This window comes from Neophocaena asiaeorientalis, unplaced genomic scaffold (genome assembly GCF_003031525.2).
Source record: "Neophocaena asiaeorientalis asiaeorientalis breed wild unplaced genomic scaffold, Neophocaena_asiaeorientalis_V1.1 scaffold965, whole genome shotgun sequence".
Taxonomy (NCBI): Eukaryota; Metazoa; Chordata; class Mammalia; order Artiodactyla; family Phocoenidae; genus Neophocaena; species Neophocaena asiaeorientalis.
The window spans coordinates 156,612-179,424 of record NW_020172079.1 but is presented as its reverse complement, the minus strand read 5'-3'; the positions used below and the strand labels follow the sequence as shown (position 1 = coordinate 179,424).

The 22,813-nt window shown below is 39.6% G+C and overlaps 1 protein-coding gene across 1 annotated transcript in view; it reads right to left on the bottom strand.

Annotated features, from left to right (window-relative positions):
- AMFR (autocrine motility factor receptor) overlaps positions 1 to 16,670 on the bottom strand; it is a 40,563-nt gene extending 23,893 nt beyond the window's left edge. The window contains exons 1-6 of the mRNA XM_024751421.1: positions 16,356 to 16,670; positions 8,943 to 9,035; positions 5,499 to 5,663; positions 3,993 to 4,145; positions 1,228 to 1,268; positions 930 to 1,062 (exon numbers count right to left, since the gene is read on the bottom strand). Coding sequence (XP_024607189.1) covers positions 930 to 1,062; positions 1,228 to 1,268; positions 3,993 to 4,145; positions 5,499 to 5,663; positions 8,943 to 9,035; positions 16,356 to 16,622 — 852 coding nt within the window. The 5' untranslated portion in view covers positions 16,623 to 16,670. The remainder of the gene's footprint in view (positions 1 to 929; positions 1,063 to 1,227; positions 1,269 to 3,992; positions 4,146 to 5,498; positions 5,664 to 8,942; positions 9,036 to 16,355) is intronic.
- Between the last annotated feature and the right edge of the window lie 6,143 nt (positions 16,671 to 22,813).

Sequence of the window (22,813 nt, the reverse complement as noted above, 5' to 3'; positions counted from 1 at the left end):
TCTGGATATTTGTTTGGGGGGGCCTTTTTTTTTTTTTTAAAGTATGTTTTGAAAGTTACTTTTATTTATTTATTTATTTGCAGAATACGGGCCTCTCGCTGTTGCGGCCTCTCCCGTTGCGGAGCACAGGCTCCGGACGCGCAGGCCCAGTGGCCATGGCTCACGGGCGCAGCCGCTCCGCGGCATGTGGGATCTTCCCGCACCGGGGCACGAACCCGTGTTCCCTGCATCGGCAGGCGGACTCTCAACCACTGCGCCACCAGGGAAGCCCTGAAAGTTACTTTTAAAAAGTAGACTTATAGAAATGCTCTACGTTTAACCCCAAAATTTTTAAATTCTACTTTGATAGGCTTACAATTTAAATAAATTGCCCACCAAATATGTTGATTCTCGCCATTCACAGATCACTGAAGTGCTAAACCAATGAAGCAGGTTTTCAGCATGGTGATTTCTTGCACACCAAAGTAAAATGTAAACAATGAAGTAGGAGGAATTAAGAATAAAGACTTTGTTTTTAATTACAAAGATAGAAAATTTATGAATCCATGAAGTAGCTAACACTGTGGGAATTCCCTTTACCACCTACAAAGTAACTGTTAAATATTAGAAGCCACAGAAACTATGAGGAGAGGAATTCCTTTAATTTCATGCTAAAAGCATTATCTACTGACTTGGTCAGCAGAGTCACCTACGTCTCCTAGACAGCAAACACCTCCTGAGCTGGGCACCAAACTCATTCCACACTGCTTTATACCTGTTGGCCAGAAAAAAAAAAAAGGGAAAAAAAAAGGGAGGGGAACAGCTGCGTCGTTTTTACAGTCTTTAAGTGGGTCATCCACAAATGTTTCACCTGTTAAACGCTGTACTAAACAGCGTTCCTGATTCTAAAAAACTTAGCTGTCTGTTAGAGCTCCCTCTGGGAAACTTACCAACATGTGAATATGATGCATGAGGTCCAGGGACAACAGAGTGAGCTCCATGACAAAATCTGTGTAATAGACATACGTTCCCTTTCCTTCCCACGTTCCTTCGTGGTTGAGGTCCCAGAGGTGAATTACATATCTGCAGTGAATAGAGAAGAATCATGTTAATGATTTACTGTTACAACTGAATTTGTTTTAAACATGATATACTACAGTCACATTTTTATAAATTTTTTATATGTTGTATCTTAAAATCAACTGTATGAGTAGACCTCCATCACCACCCTCCCAAATTTCTACTCACCGTAAAATCACATGAGCAGTCCTCACTGTCACAAGAAGAGACTATTTAAAAAAAGAGAGATTTTTTTTCTTTTTAGTAAAATTTAGGATTGCTCAGACCAAATTTACTTTTACAAAGTGATAAAAGTTCTCAGTTCAATTAAAAATCAGGTTGGGGGGCTTCCCTGGTGGCACAGTGGTTGAGAGTCTGCCTGCTAATGCAGGGGACACGGGTTCAAGCCCTGGTCTGGGAGGATCCCACGTGCCACGGAGCAACTAGGCCCGTGAGCCACAACTACTGAGCCTGAGCGTCTAGAGCCTGTACTCCGCAACAAGAGAGGCCGCGACAGTGAGAGGCCTGTGCACCACGATGAAGAGTGGCCCCCGCTTGCCACAAGTAGAGAAAGCCCTCGCACAGAAACGAAGACCCAACACAGCAAAAATAAGTTAATTAATTAACAAACTCCTACTCCCAACATCTTCTTTAAAAAAAAAAAAAAAAATCAGGTTGGAGGTCGGGGACTTGAAGGAGGGTAGTCACAAGGTACCAGTTATAAGATAAATAAGTCCTGGGGATGTAATGTACAACATGATGACTCTAGTTAACCGTGCTGTATGGTATAATTCAAAGTTGTGAAGAGAGTAAATCCTAAGAGTTTCCATCACAGGGTAAAAAATATTTTTGGGGGTATGAATATGCGATGATACTTATCATGGTAATCATTTCACAACAAATGTAAGTCAAGTCATTATGCTGTACACCTTAAACTTATACAGTGCTGTTTGTCAATTATATCTCATTAAAACTGAAAGAAAAAAAAGCAAGTTACCGACCATTTTATTTCATGTGCTTCAAATTTCCATGGAATATTTTCATGACCTAGAAACAACTTATATTGAGCATTTTCCTGTTAATAGGTGGCAACCAATTACATCTCCTGGGCACACCTTCTACAATCTTGAGGTCACTGAGTTTGACAATCACTTATATTTTATACTGCATTAAGTCACCATAATTGATTATCCTAAGAGGGTGTCTGAATACTTGGTGACCCTATACCCAAGGTCCCAAGGTACAGCTTAGGTACTACTATCCTAGATATGAATCCCTGCTCTCTATATAATGCTTTCTGCACCCCCTTCACCCACACAGAAGAAAACAGATGAAGGAAATCAATAACAAAATAAGACCCTCATAGTATTCTGTATTAAAGAAACTGATACTAAGAAAAATTTCTTCTTAATCTAGCAGAATAAAACTGTTAACATTCTTTACGTTTGAGATCAGGAAACTCCCGTTTACAAATGGAAAATATTTTACATAGAAGAGAAACACTATAAACATAAAAACATGATTTAGTTCAAAATATCAAATCTGTAACATAAATTATCTTAAAAAAATTAATGAGCTAAAATTAAAATATGCCCTATGACCCAACAGACCTATTTCAAATGTCTTTAATTTTAGGTATACCTTTTTTCAAACTTTGGCCTAATACTAATTAAAAGTTAGAGAAACAAAAAAGGAAAACCCAGTATCATTCAAATGGTGATTTATAGTAAAATATACCTATAGCAAACTAATTAATGTCAGAGTAAATAAAATTTTAAACATATTTTTTTACATTTGTATACCTTTCACATACAGAAAGTATTCAACTAGGATTGCAAATGTTTTTATTAAGTACTTAAATGTTCTTTCCTTATTTTTCTTACACTACTATTTTATACTCTGAAATGAATGCTATTAAGCAGAATAAATTTTAACCCTATTCTAACAATTCCCAATTAGTAGTTCAAACTCAGTATTTTGATATTAGCTATCCACTGATATTAGATATCTATTATTTCATTTTTTCCATTAATAATAGCAATTATGGACAAGATAAAAGTACTTTGCCTTTGGCCTGAGGAAAAAAGCAAATATAGCCACTGAATATAAAGAACATACAAAAAATTTGATTTCTATTGAACAGAAATTAGTACTTTCAGAAAGGGTTTAAAAGTAAATTTTAAAATATACATGAATATCTCAGATTATTCTTTCAAAACAATGAATACAGTTTGCATATATATTGTATTCTTCTATAAAATCTTAATTTATGGCCTATCTAAAATAACCAATTACAGGATATTTCCTTACTAATTGTTACCAATCATTGTTTACAATATCTTAAGGAGAAAACCCTTCCCACTTGGAAGTCACAGAACTTGGATTGTGCTACTTTTGCCACTTTGGAACTTTAAGCAATTCACTTCACCCTCCATGCCCGTTTCCCCATTAATAAACAGGAATAATAAAATGAGTCAATATATGTAAGGTATTTAGAACAATCCCCAGCATATAGTAAGTCCTATATAAATGTCGGCAAAAAGAATTACAGTTGACCCTTGGGCAATATGGGAGTTCATCCCCATATGATTTATAGTCGGGCCTCCGTATCCAGTTCCTTTGCATCTGTGGATTCAACCAACCAGGGACCATGTAGTACTGTAGAATTTACTACTGAAAAATATCCATGTATAAGTGGACCCACAAAGTTCAAACTCACGTTGTTCAAGGGTCAACTGTACTTTTTATTATGTTGTAGCAAGGATTACGTGAAATAACACATGTAAAAGCAATCAGTACCGATACCCAACCCCAAACGAAGGAACTCAAAAAATGCTTGTTAAAATGAAGACCAGATATCCACCGTGGGTGAAAATAATCTGTCAATAATCCTCTAGCTTCCTTGAAAACACATAGGAACATAATCAGAGCAAAAGCCCATCTCTGCATCTTACCTCTGCAGCCATGAAAGCCAATGTGTGCATCCCATGGGTGTAGCCTGTGACACAACAGACAACTGCTAATCCACAGCAGGAAAGCAGCATAGCAATCAGTAGAGACAAAACTCGACCATGGCTACTCATCGGTGTGGTGGGAGAAAAGGAAAGCTAAAAATGCAAAACAGGAGAAGGAAGCTCATTCTTCAGCATGGCAGTGTTAATTAAACCTGACTAAGCATGGCAGTGCTAATTAAACTCAAGGTTAACCTTGGTGTCTTTGCTTGGAGGTCTGTGCGTCACCGCACGGCCAAATGGAAGCCGAAAAGTATCCCATTACCAGATGGTCAAAATTTTCCAACCAACCTAAATATGAGTATGAGCTGATATTTTGAGATCTTTATCATTTAATTTATGGAATATACATTATATTTGCATCTCAAATTCTCAAGGATCCTCCTACCAGTGGGATTATAAGCCTCTAGAAACAATTTGCCAAAGGAATGCAATTCTCTCTTCTGGCTTCAACAGGACTCAACTTCAACAGGGCAGCACCACATTCTGTTGTGTTCTTTCACAATTTTGTTCTAGCCCTAATCCCTCAAAGTCACTTGGGAGGACATTCCTAGCCCGTTCACGGCTAGGACAACCGAAGTGTAATCCAGGTGCAGACTGACTACTACCATAATGCTATGTTAACAGTATACAGCTTGGCAAGGAAGGCCTGGAGCTGTGACTCCTGAGCAGGAAGGTGTAGATACCAAACCAGTCGGGGAGGTCAGAAGCGCCTGTCCATGGCCTGGGATGGGGGTTGAATTATGAAACAGCTGAAGGCTTTGGAACTGAGATTAACTCACACAGATGTGCAAGGACCACCATGGTCCATGAGGACTGGGTAAAGAAAGGGGCAAGCAGCGTTGTGGAGTGGGTTTAACGGAGGGGCAGGATTGTAGGCGTCCATTTACTGGGGATCCACGAGATTAGTTCGGGACTACTAACAAATGAAGATTCACCCACACAACTCTGAAGCCAAGAGGCAGATCTTGTACCCAGACAGAAAAGGTTCATTTCTCCAGGGACCAAGGAAGCCAAGAGAGCTAATTCAGTCCTGGCCCAGGGTGGAAACAATGCAAGCTAGTCAGAAAGAAGGGCTCCAAGAACCAGAGTAAGAAGGGGGAAAATGGAAGGAGATTAGAACAGAAAACGTCTGGAAGAGATCAGCTTTTTTTCAGTTTAAAGTTTCCTTGCACTGTGATCAAAACAGTTTGTGTAGGTGATTTGACCTCATGTGGGCTGTAATGCAACACTACTGGGGAGGGGAAGGAAACCTCCCTAGGGGACACTGCTCCTGCATTCCTTGGCTGCTGCAGAAAGTTCCTCAAGAAACAGGTAGGAGGTACCTGATCCAGGAGCCTTCCCTGGGAGAGCTATCCTGCACATGTGTGTCACGGCTCATTCATATTACACAATTCAGACCTGGCAAATGTGTGCCTAAGCAGGAAAAGAGCTTGGCTAAAAACTTACATATTCAAACCGGTCCTTGCAGAGCTGAACCATCAGATGCAGAAATACCAGTCCAGCAAACCAGAGGCACCACATGACCACTTCTTCCACTGTCTGGACATTCAGCACACCAAAAATGAAAATGAACTTGTAGAAAATGAAATTCCAAAACTTGTCTTTGAGGTGCTAAAAAGAAAAATATTTATAAAGGTGATTACCATTATACCTAACCCATTCAAGGAGAAGGTAACATAACAAAAGCTGGCTTCTAAGGAGAAAATAGTCTATTCTCAGCCTTCTAACACTTGTCCACAAGAAAATATCAATAGAAGGCAAAGAAAAAATGAGCCCTCTGAAGAATAAAGGGAAGACACCTAGAAAGTAATCTACAGATTTTGGACTGAATTCCTTAGTTATGAAATTTTAGCTATTAAAAAGGGAGTGATATTAGTTTAGTACCTTATGTATTAATAATACATATACTTCTAACACAAAATAAAAAAGAATGGTGAGAGCTACAAGTATCATTTTTAATACTTCTACTCTCTAGATTTTTAAAACAAACAAAAGAAAAAGACTGGACATTCTTCTTCCTTTTTTTTTTTTTAAACATCCTTCAGATTCAAAAATAACATATGCTCATTTGCCAGCCATAATCAATAATGTATGAAAAAGTACAAAGAAAATTAAAACAAAAATGATGCCTTAACATTTTTATGCATTTTTCTTCCTAAATGTAATACATTGATTTTTGTATACTTGTATTTCACTTATATTGTGAGAACCTTACCAGTGCCAATGAATACTGTCTGAATAAGACCACTTTAGTGGTTACACATGGACACCGAAATGTTTTTTTCACCATTCAGAAAATGTTACAATGAATATCTTTGTACAAGTTTCTATTTTTTCAGCATTACAGAATCAAAGCTTACGGATATTGTTATGGTTTCTAATAAGTAACGTCCATCTGATTTCCAAAGGAGTTGTATAAATGTACACTCCCACAGAAGTATATCTGCTTCACTGTACTCTTCCTTACACTGAGCATGTCCAGTTGTAAAAATCTTTACTATCCTGAAAAAACGGGCAATGAGGGGCTTCTAGCCAACAGATATTAAAAGATACCTCAAGCCATCTGTGGGAGTGGTGGCAACTGAGTGCAGAGGATAAGGATGAAAATATGGCTCCTAAGTATACTTTTGAACCATGTGAATGTTTCACAAATTCAAAAACTTAGAAAGAAAAGCAAAATTGAATAAAAACAGAAATAACTGAACCTACATGTGGAACAAATCAATGTGACTATTTAAAGAGTTATTTTGAGGACTTTAAAACACTGTACTCTGACTGTACACCCTTTGTTCAGAGAACAAAATGAACTAGGAATCCTTGGTGAATGTCTGTTTCCAGATCTGGGGCAGGAAAGCATGAAGTGAACCTAGAACATTTTGTGTCCTGGTTCTGGACCTTCACTCCACCATCTATCTGCTGTGTGGCTTTGGGCAAGTTACTTACAATCCCCAGGCTTTGGTTTCCCCATCTATAAGACGGGTCTTATAACAACAGCGTATATCTCATAAAATAGTTGGGGTAACTCAGTAAGTTAATATATGTACGGTGCTTAGATAAGTGCCATAGTAGGCATTAAGTGCATTTAAAAAATTCTTTGTTCTACACTGCCACTTAACCGTTGAATATTTGTCCAATTTTAGGTAGTCAATGTCTTTGCCTCTAGCATTACTCTATTTCTTCAAGTTTAAGCACCCAGAGAGTAAACCCATGCCAATTCTGTAGCATTCTAACTCAAAACGGTGCTTAAGGGCTTCCCTGGTGTTGCAGTGGTTGAGAGTCCGCCTGCCAATGCAGGAGACACGGGTTCGTGCCCCAGTCCGGGAAGATCCCATGTGCCGTGGAGCGGCTAGGCCCGTGAACCATGGCCACTGAGCTTGCGTGTCCGGAGCCTGTGCTCCGCGACGGGAGAGGCCACAACAGTGAGAGGTCCGCGTACCGCAAAAAAAAAAAAAAAAAAAGGCACTTAATAAATGCTACTGGATGACACTGGTCAAAAAACTGTCATCACTGAACAACATGAAAGACGTGATCTATACTGAAAAAACTGAAAGTAGAGTCGAGTGACAAATGTGCCCATTATGATTACCTCCAGGTATTTGAAAAATCTCTATAATACTCCAAGGTTATGTTTTCTGTAAATTTTGAACTGATATTTAACATTTTAGGAAAAAGAAAGCAGTATGTAAGGCCCACTGGTGCCAGATCAATCCACCAGCAATTAGGTTGCTTGCCTGGCCTGACCAATTTCTGGCCCACAAGTCAAAAGTTTTTCTTGAAAACAAAAGAAGCATCAAAAAAAAGCTTCTGTATCCTACCAAAAAAACCCTCTATGTTCTACTGATTCCATCTGGGAGACCTATGGAGTCGATATTTTGGAGAAAGTACTGAATACTCACTAATGAAAAAGATGGGAAAACAAGAGTCCTGCCCTTAACAGCATCCAAGGGCTCAATCACACAGTAAATGCATTTCAACTGTAAACTAGGACCTCAGCTGATTTAATAACAAGAGATTTGGGTTGAAAAGGATACATAAGGGGTGAGGCCACTGTTGTACTTTTAATGTAGTAGGTTCCTGTGTCTTACCACTGGGATAAGATAAAGTACAATATAGTTCTGTTTCTATGTTATTGTTTGAAAGGCCAGTTCTAAATTCTTACTTTAAAACACACTATTCTACACTCCATCCACTAAAATCCTTGGGGAACTGCCAATCTGTACAGTATGCTTGTGACATTAATTCTTTAATGAAAGCACCTCCTGCTCATACATGCATTCTGAGAGTAATGTTCAAATGTCAGACTATCTCACCTGAACGCTACTTGTAGAATGATGAATCTTAATACACTTTTCCAAAGGGAAAAACTAAAATCTCTCAGTAAATTCCTTTGGAAAAGAACCCATATTCTAAAGAAGGATATATACAATTACTCAAACTAAAACAAGTCTGAGATTCTTTTAAAATTACTTCATAAAAGTCATGAGGAAATAGCTATAAAGAACAATATTGGGACAACTTGGATACATTAAATATGGATTGTGGGCTATATAAAGTATTTCATCAGTGCTGAATTTCCTGATTTTGATCACTGTGCTATGGTTACATAAGAAAATGTCCTTGCTCTTAGGAAACACATATTAAAGCACTTGAGGTTAAAGGGGTATGATGTCCCCAGTTTACTCTCAAAAGGATCACAAAAAATATGTATATATAAATAAAAGGCAACTGCTAGAGTAAATGCGGAAAAATGTTAATAACTCTGAATCTGGATGAAGTCTATATAGGAGTTCTTCATATTATTTGTACAACTCTTCTGTAAGTTGGAAATTATACCAAAATTTTTTTTCTTTAATCTGGTCACAAGAATGCATCCTTGCTATCTGGACTTACCTGTCTTTCACTCACTCGAAGAGGGCCAAACACAATACACTGGATTAGCTTAGCCACCAACATCAAAACACAGCAAGCAGTATTTACTAGAACCTGTACACAAACCAAAGAAAGGAAGTTTATTTCCAGTTGAAAAATAAAAGCAGCTCTAAAAATTTTATATTAGGAATTCAGCCAACATTTCTAATAACTGAGACTTTCCAGTTTTCTACCAGTACAAGATAAGTAATATTTGAAGGGGCACATTTTTATGGGTGGCAGGGTACGGATGAGGAGTGGGGAGGAAGGTACCAACTCAGCAGTTAATTCACAGAGTCCTGTCCCAACATGTACCCCCCAGAAGGCCATCTTCCCCTTCAGTCTTAACTGAATTGTGTGTAAACTTTGTACTGTATGCACCTTAAAAAACCGTAAGTGTCTCCTAGGTACATCACTTCCTACATTAAGATTCTGACAGCCTAGAAGAAAACTTTTCCAGAAAATGCAGTTATCATGAACAGTGAAGTCCAGCACCCAAACATCCTGCCCTGCCCTGTCAGAAAAATAGGACATGTGGAGAAGAGTGTGGATGGTCATAAAAAATTCACAAGATCATGAAGAACTGAGAATCAAAAACATACACATTTTCAAATGTATTGCAATGGGACAAAAGATATCTGTGGTTGGTGTTGGCCTCAAAGTAAAGGTTCTGGGGCATTCGAGGGGAGTGGAATCAAGAAAGCAGGAAGAGCTGAGAACTGAAAGGCAACCATGAAACACCAATGACAGTCCAAAGCCTTCTTCACCAGCAAGTGGAAAACTTTCTTGGTAATTAAGAGAGGGATCGCCTTACACCTAAACAACAAATGTAATGCTTACAAAATGAAAACGTGGGCCGCCCCTAACTCAGAGGCTAGTGTGGCACATCACATTACTGATGTTCAAATGATTTCTAAAACCACAGAACCTGAAAAAGCCAAAAGGACCTTGATGAAGACGGTAAAGAGGACTTTTATTAAGAGCAAATGAAAACAAACACCAACAACGTAAAGGCTGCTTCAATCTTTGATTCACTAAGTTTACAGGAAGGTGGCCATATTCCTCTTTCCAGGTCATTCTTCCATCTACTTTTAAAAGAAGCAAATGATATTTTAAGAATAAGTAAATAAAAGGAAGGTGACAGAAGAGAGTAAGATAAGAAAGCAAACTCACTAAGATCTCTTCAGGTTCCCCTTAGTGCTTCACACCATCCAGCCCTGTGGTAGCCCTGACACATTACATACAATGAATGGTAGCCCTGATTCATTACAAAAGATTAAATTATGTTTAGTTACATTCTGCCTGTCTAATGGGGCAAGGAAGTACGTGATGTATTTTCAAAGAACTGAAACAAAAATAGTGCTAAAAAATGAAACTCTTCTGGTAATTAAATCCTTCAAATAGCCAGGAAAAAACCCAAATTAGTTATCCAAAACATCCCACCTCCCTAACATGACTCCCTGTGGAGCAGCCCTCTTCAAAACATTCCAACAAATAGCGGCAATACTAAATTTTAAGGAGATGAAATAGACGTTTAAAAGGCTAATCTTCATTGTGCTCTAAACCAGTTAATGGGAAGCCCAATCATGTTAATTAAGAAAAAATGTCATAAGACAAAACTACAGCCCCAATCCCTCATGCCACATCCCCCAGCTGAAGAGGATTTTTAAAATCAGCCAAACATTCCAAGCCTAATTACAAAACAGTTTTTTAAAGTTCTTCCTGTTTTTGCAGGTAGGCTTACAAAGTAAAGAAACAAATTCAACACATTTAGCACCTACTTGCTCAAGGCATGTGGGACATTAAGAGAAATGAGGGTGATCTGGACCCTGCACTCAAAGAACTTTTAGGATCTACAAGACACAGAACTTGGTAAGCATCTAACAGACCAAGCCAGCTGCTGTGAAGAGGAGAAATCAAATTTAGGGTTGCTTAATCATTTCTCTACCTTAAACAGCATTCTCATACACCTTGGGTTACAAAATAAGAAATAAAGTATTACTTCTCAGGTAAAACTTTTCTTAAGTTTTTCTAAGTTCAAAAATGAGGTATAGGGCTTCCCTGGCGGCGCAGTGGTTGAGAGTCCGCCTGCCGATGCAGGGGACACGGGTTTGTGCCCCGGTTCAGGAAGATCGGCTGGGCCCGTGAGCCATGGCCACTGAGCCTGCGCATCCAGAGCCTGTGCTCCGCAACGGGAGAGGCCACAACAGTGAGAGGCCCGCGTACCGCAAGAAAAAAAAAAAAAGGAGGTATAAAAATTTTGTATCTTTGATTTACCGAAAAAAAAAAAAAAAGTGGAAGTCCCTCATAATTCCATCACCAGTAGATAAACATTTCCTATTGTAATATAAATGGAAGATTTAAAAATCAGCACAGCTAAGAATGGAAAAAGGGCTTGAGAAAGTAAACTGATATGAGAAAGGGATTTTATGTAAAAGGAAAGAGATAACCTTTTGTGAACTTTATGAAAGTGAAAGCTATATAGGATTGGAAGCAACTAAATTATTTTAAGATCATGAATGAAGTGTTTTAAAAAACATCTCAATAATTATTAACTATTCTATTCTACTTACAGAAAAATGTCTTAATTTCACAAATATCAGCATTCCAATAAATTCTCAATTTTAAAATTGACAAAGGCTTGAAAAATTGCAGATACAGAAAGAAACATAATTGTACCATTCCTCATTTAAAAGCAAATCCCAGGATTACCATATACACGTTACTATATATAAAATAATCAATAAGGACCTATTGTATAGCACAGGGAACTCTACTCAATATTCTGTAATAACCTATATGGGAAAAGAATCTGAAAAAGAATGGCTATATGTATATGTATAACTGAATCACTTAGCCGTACACGTGAAACTAACACAACACTGTAAATCAACTATACTCCATTATAAAACAAAAATTAAAATAAATTTCCAAATCAGATCCCACTAGGTCATCAGTGATATCCTTACAGAAACAACACTTCAGTCCATATTTAAACCAACGGAATTGGGACAAACTTTCTCACCTCACTTTATCCTTGCAGACCACAGTAAAAGTACTAACCTCATTCTGCTCTACACAGCTAACTAATCTTTCTTTGTGAGCAGAATCCAAACTTAAATGTAAGTAAATCTAAGTACAAGGGGTTCACTGGAGCACTGTTTATAATAGAAGAAAAATGAAAACCAATTAAATGTCCATCAGTGAGGTTAGTTCAATAAACCGTAAAACAGCCATTCAACAGAATACAATGAAGCCAGGAAAACTAAGTCAGCAGTTCTGCATTTACTAGCATTATACAGAACCTTCAAGATAACTTGCTCACTGAAAAAAAAGCAAAGTGTAGAAATGTGATTACTACGCTACCTTCTGTGTATGAAAATGTGATTACTATGCTACCTTCTGTGTATATGGTATATATACATACCATATATATTTGTATAATATGTAGATGTGAACTGTGTCGACTTGATCAATCTGGGTATTTCTTAGTCTTCTACTTAACACCAGCACTAACTATCCCCTCCCCCCCCCAAACACACCTTTTATCAGTCTCCTCCTTTAAGGACAACTGGAATGTTACTTTTCTGGAGGCTCCCAGTGACAAGTATAAAATGCCAGTAATGCAAACTCCCCCCTATTATACTGATGCTTGTGCTCTTTGCACAACATTAGGGAAATAAATGAGATTACGTATACAAAGCATGCAGCATACATCTAGCAAGCAATCAAATAGCAATCTCCTTCCCCCCACTATGAAGATTTTTCCTATATTTTTAAGTTGTTTATCTAGGCTTATATCCTATTATTTACAAGTTTAGTCTTTTTCTTCAGCTGCCCCAACATTTCTGGAGCTAACATTTTTCTCTAATCATCTTTGGAATATTCATCTCATAAAGACTCAAACCGAGTAAATTACTTTCAGTTCTCAAGTTGTACAATTATGTGAAGATGGGCTCTTTGAAGCAGGAGTCAGAAACTTCTTCTCTAATGGGCTATCAGACAGTAAATATTTTTAGACTCTGTAGGCCACATGCTCTCAGTCACATATTCTTCCTTTCGGAAAAAAAAAAACCTTCAAAAATGTAAAAAACATTATTAGCTAATAGGCCAAATTGGCAACACAGTTTGCCAATCCCTGCTCTCAACGGTCAGTTCACTTTTATCCATTTTCGTTTTTGGTGACCTTTTCCCTTGACACTTCTATTTAAACGACTTCATTTGCATATAATTAAGTCATCAGAACCTTAAAACTTGTTTCATATGTCTATTTCTCCATTTTACCATGTCCAGCTCTTACAGTTTTAAAAACAAATACATAAAAAAGAAAAAGAAAAAACCAGAACTGAAAAAAACCAGGAGAAAGTAATGAAACTAATGAGTAAGATTAATTGAAGTTGAAAAGCCAAAAACACCTGAACAATTCAAAACAATGATGGAAACTGATCAGGAGGTACTTTAATGGAAGTGACATCTGAACAATGTAAAATTACCCGAGAAATGAGTAACAAAATAAAACCTAATCTGGAATGAAAGTTCTAGAAAGACATGAAGAAACAAATAATCATGACAAACCTGGGTATTTGTTAGTACAACAACCCTGGGAACCTCCCCTCACACCTGTTCTCAATCTCAGTGCCAGAGGGCCACCTGGAGAACTTTCTCTGGGGACTGGAGTCTTAGGTCACTACATCTCCTGGCCTCTTCCCTGTCTACATAAATCCACCTTCCCCACTGCAGCTATAGGTCTGCCCCTGAAAAGATCATCTCATCATGACAGCCCCTCCTCCCCTTCACTCCCACTTAAACCCTCTGGCCCATGAAATAATGTTCACATTCCTTAACAGAGCAGGCAAGGTTTACAACATCTGACCTTCACCCCATACCCCATCCTCTCCTTCATCAGTTTCTCAACCATTAACATGCCTAAAATCACCTAGGACATTAATCAAAATGAAGACATTATATCAGTATCTATATTCATCTAAACTGTGCCCTACAAAGATAAGTTTTAGAGATTCCAATATGCAAAATAATATCTAGCAGGATTTGCAAACTGGCAGAAAGATCAATTGATTGTTTTGTCTTGCCTTTTTTATAATATTTATTTGGTTGCACCGGGTCCTAGTTGCAGCAGGCGGGCTCCTTAGTTGGGCTCCTTAGTTGTGGCAGGTGAACTCTTAGTTGCGGCACACATGTGGGATCTAGTTTCCCGACCAGGGATCGAACCCGGGCCCCCTGCACTGGGAGCGAGGAGTCTTATCCACTGCGTCACTAGGGAAGTCCTTTGTTTGGTTTTTAAAAAACTGAATCTGAGTGCCCTTGGGCAGGGCAAGAAAGGATCCATTCTGACAAAGGCCCCGCCATATATTCACCTAATAATGCGATCTGTCAGGCCTCAGAGGAAGGCATCTGAGATTTTGACTCCCACTTGTCTACTAAAGCAGAAACTTAAGTAATGAGTGATGAGGAAAACTGACAATGCATACATGGAGGGTCTGAGGAACCAAGGAAGACCAAAATAAGTGTGAAAAACACAGAGGAAAGATGGAAGAAAAACAGCAAGATCAACTGAGAAAGGAAAAAAATCAGCAGCAGATAGGAAGAAATTACAAACTCGCATGAGGCAAGACCTCTGTTGAAAAAGCTGGGAAGAAAAGGAAATTTTCTTAAAAGTAATAATTTTCACAGAAAATCAACAGGCTTTATGTAATGTTTTATGAAGAGATGTTAACCTTGGAATTTGAACATGAGTTTTGTAAAAAGAAACTCTGGGGAGGGGTAGGGAGATCATTAACCAATACTAGTAGTTGTTAAATACTATAGCAGTTCCATTTCAAAGGCTTATTTGTATCATATACTTAAATATATATATATATATAAGACTACATTATATTCTCAACATTTGGCAAAATCACTCTCCACATCAGTTTACCTGCCAACTGAAATGCAAAAATAGATTTTTTAAATCTATGTGTAATAGAAATTAAACAAGAGACGTGTGGCTGAGTTCTTTCTCTTCTCCCTTCTTCTGTACTGTAAGCTTCAGCTTTACACAGCAGTGGAGGAATGGAACTTCACCCTTCACTGCCTTCTACTCACCTCTTCTTCATCAGAAGGACTAAGAGACTTGACCCACACCCACAATTCATAAATCGCACTGCTTCCTGATGAAGCACAGTGGGATTAATTATAACAAATGAGTTGTGTATCATTCTGTATACTTGGAATATTAATCCCAGTCACTTACAGCCGGCTGTCACCCCAAAACGGGAATTTACAGGAGAAGACAAGACTCTGGACCCAAGACACCACAGCAAATCCAAGGGACAGACTTCAGTCCTGGAACAACTTTTCTGATCGCCGTGGGGTTTCCGTGAGGCATTCAAAGGCTAAGGTAGAAGCCAAACTCTTAAGCCAAAATACTGTTGATCTACCCGCCTGAAATTATCTGTTCTAATAAGTGAAACCAGCATTTATGCCTTGTAAATGCTTCTTATCTTACACTGGCAGACAAACTGGAAACCGTGTTTTAAAATGGATCACTAAAAGGAAAAATCCTGAGTTCAAATGGAGAGACACCTCTTGACTCTGAATGTTTTGGCTGCCTTCAGACATCAAAGGAAACTTTCATGAATCACCAGGTAAAAGCAGCAGGAAAGGAAGCACAGTTTGTGTGTTTGTTCTACCCAAACAGGACAATCATATAATAAATAGAAGACAAAAAAAAGGCCTCTCTCCAAACAGGAATGTCCGAACACACCCAGATGCCTAAAATTCTCCTATGCTCAACATCCGAATTGTCTCTTCCCTCTCTTCGTGGGAAACCTGTTAACATTTCCGGGTCTGACAGAGTCCGAAAAGCCTTCCAACTTCCCTCCACAGTTTAATAAAATAGCCGGGGTAACTGACTGGCCGGTCCCAGCCAGGTCAAGCCGCTCTTTGAGGGCTCCTTGTTTCCTTTCCGGTGGTCCCTCAGAACCCCAACTCTGCTCCGCCATCGTTTACTTCTCCCCGAAACCCACCCCAGCACCTCCCCACTACACCCCGGCCCTGACCCTCCCCGGCCGGCCGCGTCCCCTCGCGCCCCGCCCCCTGCGCCTCCCCAACCGCGTCCCAAAGTCCCTTCCTCAGGCCTCAAAGGCGACCCTGCCCTCGGGACCCGCCCCTCCTCACGACCCCAAAGCCACCCCACCCCAACCCCTCACCGGGTCCCTCAGTGGCGCGCACGCGGGCGGGGCCCCGCCCCCCGGGCCTCGCACTCGGGGGTCCCGGAGGGAGGGGACCCCGGCCCTAGCCACGCCCCCCACAGATAATGGGTGACATGGCCGTCCCCACAATCCCCCGCCCGGCTCCTCTCCGCTCCTCCTCGGTGGGCCCGGCAGCCTCGCTCACCCACACGAATAGGCTGTCCGAGAGCAGGTACTGGGCCACGTCGCGGGCACGGGGTCCTCCGGTGCTCGGCCGGACGAGCGCGGCCGGGTCTGGCTGCACCGGGGCCGTTACCGGCTCCGCCTCAGCGGGCCCAGGCCCGGGCCTGGCCTCGGGCTGGCTAAGAGCGCGGTAGGCGCTGACGATGGTGCCGAGCAGGGCCAGGCCGCTGAGGCCCGTGTAGGTGCGGAGGCTGGGCCAGGGGAAGCGCTCGAGGAAGAGCAGCGGCATGGCGGCAGCGGCGGCTTCCAGCCCCCAGGCCTCCCCGCGCTGCGGCCGGGCCACTCGGGCGCGGGGGCGCGGCCTCCGTCCCCCGCCCCCATCGGTCGCACTGCAGCCGGGCTGGCGAAGGCCCCGGCCGCAGGCCCTGGGGCCCAGAACCCAGCATTATCCTCCGCCGAAACCCCAGCTCGGTCTGGCCCGCGGACGCACGGGGCACCGGACCGGGGCCGAGCCCAAGCGTCACTCAGGCCCGACGGCGCTGACAAGCGGTCAAGCCCTGGCCGCGTGGCCGATCCGCGGGACTCGGGGACCCCCACCACCGGGCGTCCGGCCACTTGTCTCTTACCTTGCTTCCTTAAACGCCCCCTTAAGCAGGTTACCCCGGAACACCCCCTGCGGGCCTAGGAGCTTCCTAGGTGGCTGAAAGAGGAGATGGTGCTTAGGGGATAATAGAGGCCCAGACCCCATAGAAAGAAAATTAACCAACGGTCTTAAATTCCTCGCAAATAAAGTTTCTGCTGTTTACTCCTAACCTCCAGCAGAGTCTAAAACGAATCTGATTAAGCGGGAAATAAAAATGTGTTCCCTCATACAGCAGGTAGGAATGTAAAATGGTGCAACTATTTTGGAAAGTGGTCTGTCAGCTCCTCAAAAAGTTTAAACCTAAGAGTAACCATTTGACCTTGCAATTCCACTCCTAGGTAAATAACCAAGAGAAATGAAAACACACCACCACACAAAATGTGCACACAAATGTCAATAGCAACGTTATTCTTAATAGCCAAAGGTAGAAACAACCCTAATGTCCCTCAAGCGATGAATGGATACCTAAGTTATACCCCCTACAATGGAATAGTATTCAGCCATGAAAATGAATGAAGTACTGATACATGCTGCAACATGGACAAACCTTGACAACATGCTAAATGACAGCAGCCACACAAATGCCACATAGCATGATTCCATTTATTCGAAATGTCCAGCACAAGCAAAAACATAGGTAGACAGAGAAAGTAGATTAATGGTTGCTTAGGGAGATGAGGGAACTGAAGTATAAAAGCTAAACATGGATTTCTTTTTGAGGTGATGAAAGTGTTCTAAAATTGTGGTGACTGTGGCACAACTCTGAATATACTAAAAATCTTTAATTGTATATTTATATGGTGAAATATGTAAAGTATAGCTCAATAAGGCTGTCAAAAAAAGAAAGAAAAGCACTACCAAAGAAAAGTGCTATCTTGGAGGTCTTATTCCTCATTGTATCTCCAAGGCCTGTATTAGTGCCTGATGCAGAGTAGGTATTCAGCAAATATTTGTTGAATCTTACAAACTTTCAAAAGAAAAGGACTAAAATATATTCAAGGTATCTTTCATACCTAATATTCTAATTCTAAAAGTTTGTTAGAAAACAAAAGATCGCTCAGCTCAACGTTATTACTATCCAATTTGTAATTTTTAGAAACATCCTATTAAAGGGCCTGTGATGAACACAACAGTTTGGCTTTTACTGGGGAAGGAGGATGAGCGTACACACACACACACACACACACTTTTTTATATGAGATCTATATGATTAAACTTTCAGTTCCCTTTGGTTCTCTACCTGCAGACATTTGATTAAAATGCTAAACTTTCAACTTTATTGGTAAATAAAGTTTTATATGGAAAAAAAGGATAGTGATTTTCCACACGTAACTGTTCTACTTTATCCGAGCCCCCATAAATTTTAAACCACACTATCCAACTATCCAAATTCAATCCAAGCCACAATAGTCATAAAATATCATATACCAAACTTGTCCTGTCACCATAAGGGGCTACTGTTAATAAATCTGTCCTTATTAAGGTACAGTATTCCACCATCTTGAATTCAAAGTGTTATACTCTGAGTTATATTTTCAGAGAACCACTACTTTCTAAGTGTTAAAACTTCAGGCAGCCTGTTTCCTGGAATGACTTTGTGTTTAATAGCAACTTTTAACATTTGATTCTGACTACATAAAAACTATAAACTAAATATTATACTTTTAGAAGCTTGTAATTTCTGAAGATTCAATATGAGAATAGGTGACATTAACCTAACTATATAAGGTTTTTTATTTGCATTTTAAAAGATCTTAAAGGTTTGCATCTGGACATCTCACTGGGATAATTAGTATTTGTTCTGCCAACATTTTGTCCTCACCCATTCCAAGAAGGTAGCCAGGCTTTTGCACATCCTTCCCTCAAGGATTTTTTTTTAAGGACAGAACCCACCTTCTAAAGTCAACCAATGCTCCTTTGTACTGCATCCTACATCATGACAGGAGTGGGAAAGGAGACCAGACTCAGGCAGATGAATACTAGTGTGGCCAGGAAGGCTGGACCATAGGCATAGGGGCCACCTGCATCATTTGCATCCTAAGGCCCAAGTGTGGCAGGGAGGCAATGGATCCAGACTTAAGAAGCTAGTTCAGCTTGGACAAATATCCATGGAGTCCATGATGGAAGCTAGAGGTCTCCCCACCCCCACCTTCATTTCAGAGTACCATTTATGCCTTCTGGATTCGTATGACTTTGGGTAGGTCCCCTATTCCCAATAATGACTGAGACTGAATTCCCTGCCATTTTGTGAGACGGGGGCTCTGATTTAGTTTGATTTAAAGGAAATAAATATAACATTTCAGACAAACCAGAGTTGTGAAGATTCATATCTAGATACATTATTGCTCTTTTCATTTTTAAAAATATCCAAAAGCCTTCTATATTCATGACCTCATTTGATTTTCACCATCCCGTGAGAAATGCTGAGTAGTCTGGGTGGTGTTTAAGGTTCTCAGCAGCCTAGGAACTGAACTTCATCATCTAATCCAGTAGCCTTCATTGTGCTCCCATGGAATTCTGCTTGTGTTTTCATTAGCTGCACCAATGTGTTCCATTACTAAATCTAGCAGAGGGGAAAAAATAATCAAGTTCATAGGGAAAAAAGTAAGTTAATGGGAACATTTCAGTTTTTAGCTGTTCTTTCACAATTTTTCATAGCTCTTTGGTGCCTGCTATAAACTAGTAAAATTTTCAGAAAAACTCTGCAATAACTGTATCAAGTTTTGTTCAACATTTGTTCAGATATAAAGTCTCAAGGCTATGGTTTTATTACACATATATTCTCACGTTTTGAGTAAACCATTTCTATTACAATAATGAAATTAAATTGCAAAGTACTGGGTTGGCCAAAAAGTTCATTCGGTTAACGAATACATCGTTCAATAAATTTCTTGGTGAAAATGAAAAATTTTTACTTAAAACCAAGTGAACTTTTTAGCCAACCCAATATTACAAAAGTAGCAAGCATGGTGTCACAGCACATCATGACCTCCAAGCAAGTTTGATTAAAAAAAAACTAAAGTCAATACTCTCTTTGGAAACTGAGTCCCCAATGATATAACACAGTTAACAAAATTGCATGGCAACTTCTAAATGCCAGTCTTCAGGTTCCAAATCCAATGACCCTTTCACATTGCAGGAAACCGCATCTGCCTAAGACAACTGCCATCACACAATGGAGGAATGCAAGGGGAGGGCAACATGGATGTCCCAGGTCTTCAAGCCCTTGCTGTTATGCAAGTTGTCTCTTACCTAATGTAATGGCCTCTGGCCAATGATACTGAAAAAGAACCGTGCAGGATTTCTAATGGCACGCTAAGATTAGTAGCCACACACAAAATCACAGAGTCATTCTAATTTTTTTTATTGAAATGACAATAAAATAAAAAAAGAACAGTGACCATTTTAATCAAACTTTTACTTTACAAATATAAAAATATAACCAAAACTTCAGTTTCTTTTATACATTTTTCTATAAACTTAATGCCAGAGAAATTCTCAAAGCCAAATTATAAATGATGCTTGTACATTATGATGTGAACACAGCAACCAAAGTTTAAGTTTTTAAATGCGCTGATCTTTCCCTTAACAGAACATAATACATTTTCTCAATTTAGCTCTAGTCTTAACGATACAATCTATCACTAAAATACAAATTACATCTAAACTGGCTTAATCTAGATTTACTTAGGTTTTAGTCAGTTTTTTCACAAAAACAAGCTAGATAAATATAAGCTAATATTAAAATGTGTTTTATGGCTCAAGTCAAATTACAGTATTATACTTCTCATTACATATTTAGCAAAGGCAAACTGCTTCAAATGAGTCCAGTTTAACCCAAATAATGAGTAATGTAAGACATGTGGAATAATTATAGGAAATCAAACCTCATGCTTATATAAGCTGACTTGTATTACAGTAAAACCCACTAAGCCTTCTCTGACAACGGGACATACAAAATTTTGCACTCTCTGAAGCAGTCTTAGTGATGGGCACATACTGTTCCAAACACTATGAACTAGTGAAAAACTCAAACATGGAAAAGGTACTCCACGAATTTCATCTCAAAAAATGAAGTCATTAAAAACCTGAGAGTGTTAAGAGTCGCACCATTTAAGAAAGGGAATTTTAAGCTGATTGCCTTAAAGGAGGACCTCTACCTCTCACTTCTAATTAACCATGTAAGAAAACAGACTGGCTAGTTTGGGTATGTTTTATCCAAATAAAATGCTAACTTAACAGAACCCTTAAATATACAAAATAGGGCTTCCCTGGTGGCGCAGTGGTTGAGAGTCCGCCTGCCGATGCAGGGGACATGGGTTCGTGCCCCGGTCCGGGAAGATCCCACATGCTGCGGAGCGGCTGGGCCTGTGAGCAATGGCCGCTGAGCCTGCGCGTCCGGAGCCTGTGCTCCGCAACGGGAGAGGCCACAACAGTGAGAGGCCCACGAACCGCAAAAAAAAAATAATAATAATAATAACTGAACCATACAATGCTAATTACAAGGGAACACAATGATAAAAAGTAAAAAGTCTTAACTACTGTTAAAAGTACAAATTCATACACAGAATTATCATAATGCTATTTTAAGTATTATCTACTTTTAAAAAATCACAAGTCTTCATCACATAGAAAAAAATAGATTTCACTTTTCTTCAAAGGGATGTCAATCCTAAATATGATTTAAAACATTTGAGTAAAACTTTTTAAAACATTTGAGTAAAACTTTTTAGTTTTTCCCTCAACCTACTGAATATTTTCCAATGCCATTTATAGTCTTATATAGAGTATTCACTACTCAGATTACTCAGGGAAAAGAACACGGCATATATTGTAATTATACAATGCAAAAGTGGGCTCTCATTTACAAACAAACCTGGAATATAGAAGGCATTCAAAAATGTAAGTTAATCAAGAGCTCATTTAAAAACTAGTATTTATTATTTAGAGAATTGGAATGCACATTTTAAGACTGTTGGTTCTTGAAGAAGTGTGATAAGAACTTACCTAATAAAAGTGTTAAACAGTACCCTTGTACCCTCTTTCTAATGGAATACATCAAATTTGAACTTCCCTAGTTCTACTATTTTCATCAGGAAACTTAACAAGAGAGCATTGGGATACAACTATAACTAACCAGTTCAAATACAAGTTTTAAAAATTTGTGTTTGTGTTATGAATTTTACACTCAAAACCAGATCTATTATATTCCAAAGTTATTAGCTCAGCCAACTTACTGTTTTTCTCACTTAAGCCCCAGGGTATGGATGAATGACTCAAGCACTTATACAACTGGGAAGTAATGCTCAAGAAAGAATTTCTAGGTCAAGGCTTAAGTTACAAAAGGACACAAGTGGCCTCAAATCAGATGACTCTTCAACTCAAACACTCCTTACTGACAGCACTTTATAAAGCACACCAAGAAAAAGTCTGCCTCTCCTCACTCTCCCCAAATGACAGGAGCTAACACACCTGCAAGTCATCACTGCAGCTTTTCACTTGGATTCCAGAAACAATCATGGAAGGTGGGCTAGATCGAGCCATCTCCATCTCTGCCTTCCCCAATCTTGTAGGATTAATCAGTGAGCTCACCAGTAAAATTACAGTTAAGTTAGAAACAAGTGAATGTAAACCAGAAGGGCAACTGTTACACTTGAAGGAGGATGACTGTCCACAAAATTAGGGGCTTTTTCAAAGGAGATCCCTGGTCATTTTTGGTCCTGGAGACCGGTGCTCACCTACTACTAAGCATGGGCACAGTTATAGTCACTATTAGATATGTAATTGTGTGAAGATCTGACAGGACCTCAACTAAATAAACTTGAATGTTTATAAAC